The 8610-nt window shown below is 32.4% G+C and overlaps 1 protein-coding gene and 1 non-coding gene across 2 annotated transcripts; both read right to left on the bottom strand.

Annotated features, from left to right (window-relative positions):
* Positions 1-520: 520 nt before the first annotated feature.
* On the bottom strand, positions 521-5784 carry LOC133205338 (basic phospholipase A2 sphenotoxin subunit B-like). The gene is made up of 5 exons (XM_061341128.1): positions 5715-5784; positions 2359-2419; positions 1947-2088; positions 1633-1769; positions 521-1111 (listed from the first exon to the last, which is right to left on the bottom strand). The coding sequence occupies exons 1-5, from the start codon at positions 5715-5717 to the stop codon at positions 945-947; spliced, it is 510 nt and encodes a 169-aa protein (XP_061197112.1). The 5' UTR covers positions 5718-5784; the 3' UTR covers positions 521-944.
* A 2639-nt stretch (positions 5785-8423) lies between these two features.
* Trnap-agg (transfer RNA proline (anticodon AGG)) lies at positions 8424-8495 on the bottom strand. Its single transcript has one exon. It is a non-coding gene; the product is annotated as a tRNA-Pro (tRNA).
* Between the last annotated feature and the right edge of the window lie 115 nt (positions 8496-8610).

Genomic DNA, 8610 nt, shown 5'->3' on the forward strand with positions numbered 1-8610 from the left:
CGACTGGACTTGGTGTGAGATAAATTAATCAAAGTACTAAAAGTACTTAGAACCGACTTAAGATTATAAAACTACATGTATTGCATAGACACATAGTTCAAACACTCAGTTTACAGTAGCATATACATTCTTTAAATGTGTTTTTTTTTTGATTACAAAGGAATAAAATTTGTTTATTTCTGGTTCTATGCTTTGTCTTATTTGTATCATTGGGGGTATTTTCCCCTAATTCAATACCTGATATGCTTCAAAAATACAAATATCACTTTCATTTGCAGAAAACTGGTACATGCACTGATTGGAGTGCACTCATGGAAAAGCACTTCTAAAAATTCCACTAAGACAATGTGGACAAAAACACATATGAATTATGAATATAGACAGATATACTGTAAATCTGAAAGCCTCAGCAGGTATACTATAAAACTATAAGATGTTCTGAACTTTCTTTTTGCCAAGAAGACAAGCATAAAGGCCAGTGCAGGAATATGACAACAACAACAACAAAAAAACAATCGTAAACAAAAAATGCTTTATTTTCTTTAAAACATTGTTTAAAAGATTTTAAATCTAAAAAAAAAAGGCACACAAACTTTAAAATTTCACACACAATTACATAATTCACTTTTACACACAGTTACTAAAAAAACAGTTATTTCATTCACAGAATTGACGGTTAAACCATTTTTTAAAGAAATAAAAATGACCTCTAAATAAACCACTATAATATCATGAGTATCAAAATATTTGTGAATTATAAACAATACATCTAAAAGGAAATTTGACCGAGATTCTGTGAACCATATCAGCATAATAATAAATATTGTGATTTTATTCCCTTCATAGATTTTTTTTTCAATTCATCTATAGTAAAATTGTTTGATCTGGCTATTAGATATGAAAGACTGACACACCAACTTGAGATGACATACATTTTTAGATCACTATCGTTTACTTGGGCATGATTTCTTTCCAGTAAATTTGAATTGTTCCAGACACTCTGTCAGACCTTTATCACACCTGCAGATCTCAAGGCGACAGTAGTGATCGTCTTTTCCATTGAGCACAAAATTATTCTGCGAGTCCTTGGCAAAACGTTTATTGTTTTTGTCTGCAAAAAATCAAAAGTTTTACTTCCAGTGTGTCATTTAAAGACCTCATTATCAACAAAAAGTCCAAAAATAGACAAGGTTTGCTTATAGATACAGAACATTAATATATTCAAAATACCTGCATTCCATTTTTTAAAAAAATATTTTACTCATCCCCAAACTGAAATCAGCTTTTGCCTTAAGTACTGTTAAATAATTCTCAGTGATATAATTAAATGTACATGCATTTTAATAACAGATGTAAGTGTATCCATTTATTCTATATTATATGTGTTCAAGTAGTTGAATTTTTAACCAATAGTGATCATGCCATATCAACCCTCAACCAATATTTCCCTGAAGGTTATAGAAAGTGATACAGTTTTGCCAAGAATAAATTAACACTTAAATGTCATATCCAAGAGGTACCAGGAAGAGAAACTTGCAGTTAATACCAAAAAAGGGCACAAAAAATAATATTTTTGTATGTGATATATACATATATGATTGAGTTAATTATTTGTTAATTATTTGATCATACCTCCACAGTGAACCAAACGAGGTTGCAGTGCTTTAGAACCAGGCACCACTTGGTATGTATAACCATCCCATTTTGGAGAGCAGTCTTTGATTTTGGCTGTTATATTTCCATAGCAGTTATCATGGGTCTGACAGCATCTGTGACAGGAAAAAAAAAACAGGAATAATTCAAAGAAGAGCTAATGGTACATATTTGCAAAATCCCAACCTTTTCTTTTTTCCCTATTCCTCTTAATTTAAATTTCAAGTGTGTAATTTGACATATATACTAAATGTTCATTTGTTTCTGCTGAATCTGTATGGAGGATAACGTACGCATCAATGCCATCCACTGGCGTGCCATACCCACCCCACCCACAATAACAACCATAGTTATTATAGGCCGTTAGGGCATTGTGTTTGTCTACTTCCGAAATCATCTCTGCCAGCTCATATAAATTCCTCTTCTCCCTGGATCCTGTGAAAGACAAAAATATTGTTATCATATCTGTATATAGGTTGTTATTCCTGATTGGCTGAAATCCTATATTATGTAGTAATTTGTATGTATACATGTAATTATGAATCATATAGGTATCTGCTTGGATAGCTGAGTGGTTAAAGAACCTAATAATGCAGGGATTTCCTTTCCGGCTATATATTTTTCATTTATTTATCTATTTGTAAATTTTCAATGTATGTTTATTCATTCCTCCTTTCAGACTACAATAAGTTTGGAAGAACTCACCCTGCACTTGTGTAGAACACAGGAACACAGCCGCTAGGACTACAACTATGTATAGTGTTTCCTGAAAAAATATGAATGGTTCTTTAACTTAGCAGCTAATTCTGATTTGAATGAATACATAGAGTATAAAATGTATTAAGGTTTCTGGAAAGTGGGGGGGGGGGGGGGGGGAGGGAGGATGATGGTCTTGGAGGGTTGTTCCCTCTCCTAAGCCTGAATATTTTTAAAAATGGGTACAGTTCTGGTGGATTCTAGTATTTTCTCTCAGTCCTTTTTTTTTAATCAAGTAAACAAAATCAATCAATACCTTAAACAGATCAATAATGAATAAATTTTGTTTAAAAAATATTTTTTGAGATTCAATCTAACTTAAGTCCATCCTCTGTTTGCACTAACCCATAGAGATTAGCAATTAACAGTCAAGATGGAGGATACTTTGAAGTCTGAGTTTAATCAGATTGTTCAAGATTTTTTTTAACAAATGGGGAAGGAGGGTGGGGGAGGGGGAATCACACTCTCCTTTTGATGGCTTTGGTGAACATTTGAATATCTTTACTTGAATTGTATTAGTAACTAAAAATACTAAAAGAACTGATGTTGTAAGCCTATGTTTAATCTGATTTGAACAGGCTTATACCTGCCAAATATATTAATACATGTACTCTGATTTGAACAATGATGTTCATGGTCAAATGTCAGAGGCATATAGTACCTAGCCCATTGTCTAATTATACAGATATAAACGAATTCTATAAGCATAGTTTAAAAATGAGACTAGATATTGCATGGAAAGATTGTATGGGAAGAACAAAGAGGAACTTAGAAGACAAAGTCAGGGTAAATAAAATTAATTATTATACCTCTGTGAATTTTTTCTATATAAAAATATTACGAATAAACATGCTATTTTTTCCAAACAGCCCCTACCGTGGAATAGTTTTTGTGCTATTTGCCCATGGTGAAATAGTCATTAAACTATTCACCGGCAGCATTCTGTTTCCCTCGCTTTTCATCTCGGAACTCTTCTGGTTTTATACAGATTGTGATGTAACACAAGTAAAGACTGCTTCGGTATAATAAAACACTTATTTACTGACTATTCGGACAATAGCAAGTTTATCGTTCCCCTCGACAGCAACTATTTCCCTCGGCTGCGCCTCGGGAAATAGTTGCTGTCTTGGGGAACGATAAACTTGCTATTGTCCTCATAGCCAGTAAATAGGTGTATAATGTTTTTAGGTAGACACAAAACAACTTAATTCAGGTTTTAAAAAAAACTAATTGAAAGAGAGAAATAATTTTATCTATGTACTGAAAAATCTTCTTGCAAAGAACAACTATTAATAATCACTTGCATGATTCTTCAACACCACAGCTGAGAGAGTCTCTTTGTGCACCTATACCTTTATTGGATATTAACCTTTGAACAATTTTGCACAAAGTTCATTGTTAAATATTTGTGACCTATCAAGTAATATTTTCAGTTAAGATTGCTTAGTTGTTAAAGTATAATGCATTCAAAACCAAAATGCTTTGAATTCCATGAATTAAAATTTTTTTAAATTAAAAAATAAAAAAAGAAAAACTGTCAACACTTAAAAAAAAAAAACAGTCAGAAATAAAAAAAGAGTGAGGTGCTCGATACACACTTCACCAAATCAACATCCATAGAAGAAAACACATACATTTGATAGGTTCCTCGAGGTGGAAAAATGATAGGTGACTAGAGGTGCACTGAAAAGCGAGGAAGAGGGGTAACATTCTTCTTTTTAAATTTTAATTAATTTTATGAGAAGTAAGAAACCAGGTGATTGTCCAGTAACACAAATAGGAAAACAAAATAATTTCTCTACCACACCCAGTGTCATTCTATACAAATAAATACCCGCCACTCACTGTCAATTTCCTCCTCATTTAATATACAAATAAAATACATACAAATCATGCAAATGAAAGAACAACAAAACTGACCAATCCAAACAAACAACAACCAAAGAAGGAAATTATAGAAGCCAATGATGAAAACTGCATATAACATTTAATTCACTCCCATATAAATGAATACTGGCCCCAAGTAACATAATATATTTATGATTGATTAATACATTAATTATACAAATATTTATAGTCATGTACATGTAATCCTACAAGAAACAAAAATGCCCATCATACACTTCCAAACTTATTCTGTCCCCAGTCGTTGATGTATAGGTTATGATTTTACAAAATTATTATTCTCCAGGATGTTTTAAAATAAATTATAACGATGTGCTTTCAGGGTTATTTTTTTTTTACTTAACATTTTACCTGTCTATCCTTTTGCAAAATTACTGCCCTTCCTACCCAAAATTGCAAAGGTTTGAATATAAGTTATAGGAGTCTGCATGACCTTGCAGGAATTTATCTAGCTATTTGACTACTCTTTTTTTCAGGTAAAGAGGAAAAATGAAAATGATTGGTTGACATTATCACTGGAGGTGTAAATATACTGTGGGAGTCCGGGGCATGTCCCCTCGGAAATTTTCAAATAAATGTGGCAAAAATCTGCATTCTGAGAGCTTATTGCAGGGGGATGGGGGTAGGATTAATTTCTAGAACTATCATAAATAAAAACATATATATATATATATATATATATATATATATATATATATATATATATATATATATATATATATATATATACATGTATATCAAATATAAATTTGCTGTCATTAAAACAATATTGATCAGATAAATCACTGCATTGGGCCTTACCATTCTGGAGGAGTTCTTGAAATTTTTCTACATACTTCTTCTTGAAAATAATTGAACCTCTATTTGCCCCAAACAGTTAACTAGACAGTAAATCAGAAACAATCTTTGACAAAATCTGACTTTGATATAATAGAAATGATAGAGAAGAGGGATTTATAAACTTATAATCCTGTTAACCTTCACCACAGGAGTTTGCGTACCTATCAATTTTACCAAAATTTTCAGTAAATATAAAAATACGTAATACCTATATAATAACTTTGTGTTATTATTATAGGTATTAGGTATTTTTTTATTTACTAAAAATTTCAGTAAAATTGATAGGTATGCGAACTCCTGTGCCTTCACTAACCACATCCTAGAATGAAGCTCGATCCACACAAGATCCCTTCAACTGTTCAAGGAGGGGGGTATGGTTGTTAAAAAAATAATAACCTCTCGGGCATGGATGAATCCACTACAGCACAGTTGTGCTCACTTGAGCCCCCTCAGACTACGAATTTGGTGACCTCCGAAATCATAATTCAGGACAAGACGATTTGTCTATTCTTGTAATATATTGATCGAAAATTCATAATCAATAAGACAAAAACACTTACCATATTAATTATAAATTAATTGCCCTTCAAATAATAAATCACAGTCCTTAAACAGATCTACTATTTAACAACAATCATGGTGTGCAAACAAAATCGCTAAGAGGAAGTCGAATAAGATTGGGGCGCGGAGAGGGTTTCGTGACCTACATAAGCAGGAAGCGAGCCAAGAGAGAGAGAGAGAGAGAGAGGTTTCATGAATTAACACAATAAAGCTTATGCAGTATATTGTGCACTTGATGATATATCATGATATATATATGTATATATTTATTTATTTTTTTTTGAAAATTACACGTGGTGATTCATGACAGTATAAATTAAAATGTGTTTTATTATTGGGATCGATTTTTCTTTGTTCCAGCTATATAGCTAGTTAATCAACTCTATGATACCTGGGATCACAATCCTCCATGCACCTACCCACCCCTAGGACGTAATAAACAAGCTACAAAAAATACTTGGGAACCGGATTTTGGCAATGGTATTTCTTTTTTCAAATTTATAAATTTTATTCTATCATTTTGATCGAGGTATAACAGATGTATGAAAGCCCCACTGAGCTAATTTGGGAGGGAGAAAATATAACAGATTTTTTTGTGTTATAACGCGAAACGCGTCAAATCTTTTGATACAGCGCGAAACTATATATATTATTTTGTGAATAAATATTTCGTTAATGTAACGCAGAACTTTTGCGATATTACATATTATACAATTCATGGTACAATGCACCATATGTGAAAAGCTTCACTCAAATTATTATGAGCTATGTAAATTTTTTCATGGTGTGCATAAAAAAAAATCTAATTTATAGTTATTTTTTGTAAAAATTCCCGCTTTGATAAGGGGACGACTATTTATTTTTTGGGGTGGGGTGGGGGTGGGGTGGGGGTGGTTGTGTGTGCAGATTTTGGAAGTACATATAAATAATCTGTCCTCGAAAATGTTGGAAATAAATAATCCGGCCGTCATCGACTGGCAAGAAAATAAATAATCTGTCCTTGACTGGTGCTACCCCAGTAACCCCACCCCCACCTTCACCACCAGGAAATAACAGTTTAGAGTTTGACAATTTTCCTAATTTTAATTTTTAATTCTTTTTTTTTTTATTTTATTAGTATCATTATTATTTGCTTGTCAGACTTTTTTCAGTGAAGAAGAAAATAAATAATCTGTCCTCGATCACCTTGGAAATAAATCTATAACCTGTCCTTCATCGACTTTAAAACTGATGAATTCGCCAGTCCTCCCCCGCCCTCAGAATCAAATGGTCGTCCTCTAAAGCTTCATATGACTTCCTGGTGAAAGAAAGTTAATTCAAATATTATCGATCAACTCTACCTCACTTGGGTTACCAGTGCAGCAGTGCTGTATTATGTAGTTCAGAAAGCTTTAGTCCAGCTCGGCATTGCCTGTTCTGCAAAGTTAAAATGACAAAAGTCTCGGCAGAACACATCCTAAACTCATTCTTGGTCAAATATTCGACTCCCATTAAAAACATGCATAAGTGTATACATATGTATATATTTAAAATTGGGAAATGTTGAGAAGTTTATACTTCAGCATTGTTTAAAATTAGTTTCAATTTGCAAGTAAGCGACATTCTACGGGTCCTTTGAATATTTATTGTATTTCAAAAGAGGAAATTCTTTTTGTTTAAAGTCATATGGCGTATTTTTTTTTTTTTTTATAAGTTCAGACTTACTAAAATTAAAAAGATCTTTCTATTTGTTTTATTACTTTATATAAAGATAGGACTTTCCTGTAAATTACACAATTTAAATCAATCACGTTTGAAAGATATTAGAAAATTTAAACAATAACCGATTTATTTACCGACTCAGCATTTAAATAACAGACACAGTTTAAAGAGGCTGGGGGGTTGTGGCCATTTTTAGGCTATATTGATCTCCTTTAGAAGAAGAGCTCCATATGAAGATATAGAAAATGATCAAATTTTAAAACTAAAATTTTTGAAATTTTTCTTTGCCAAATGATAGTTGACAGCTTAAGATATCATATCTAAAAAATTAAGTTAAATCTGGTGGTTAATTTGTGGTTAATTTGTTGACCCCCCAGCCTCCTTAAAGTCAGTTTAGTTTTCAGTAGGCCCAAATTAGCAAGAGTTATTTCCCGTTGGCCGCCTTATTGGAGGTCAACATGCTCATATTCCTTCATTATTCAACCAACTTTAACTTTTTATACTGGCCATTGTGGGGTAGGAAGCATTGTTTTTCTGAAAAATATACATTTGTTAAAGCCTCCTTTATTTCATCATTTTTATTCTATAAAGATCTTTCCCCAAATATTTCTGCTACACCCTCTTAGATTTGGTAAGACAAAGACAGGTTGACCACCAAGATGGCGGCCAAGGGAAATAACTCGGAGAGAAAATACGTCATATGAAAACTATCTATAGATAGAAACATGTCAAGTTCAAAATCGGTGAAAATTTTAATTTGAACGTAAAAAACATATATCATGTTTATCTAACTCAATCTCGTATTTTATTTTTTAGCTCAGATACGCCATATATAGCATTAATCTTTAAGACTTATTGAGATCATGATTAAATTTCATGAAAGAGGTTGAGATATTTTGAAACAAAAAAATCACCCTTTTCATTGTTACTTAATCAGTTAATGTAACATTTACGTGTATAGCAAGTGGATGAAATCGAGGTCAAGTGGGAATAAAAAAAATAGCATTGGGCTCGTCCGGGATTTGAACCCGGGACCTCTCGCACCCTAAGCGAGAATCATACCCCTAGACCAACGAGCCATGAGAGCATGTGGTTTAAAATTCCAAACATATCACTTGTAAATATTCTACGTCTCATAAGTGTTTATAAAGGGGTTGTGATTCAAGCGTATTTTTGACAAGGATTCGCTGAATG

The sequence above is a fragment of the Saccostrea echinata genome, unplaced genomic scaffold (assembly GCF_033153115.1).
Source record: "Saccostrea echinata isolate AGI-Se365-2 ecotype Australia unplaced genomic scaffold, CSIRO_AGI_Sech_v1 ptg000054l, whole genome shotgun sequence".
NCBI lineage: Eukaryota > Metazoa > Mollusca > Bivalvia > Ostreida > Ostreidae > Saccostrea > Saccostrea echinata.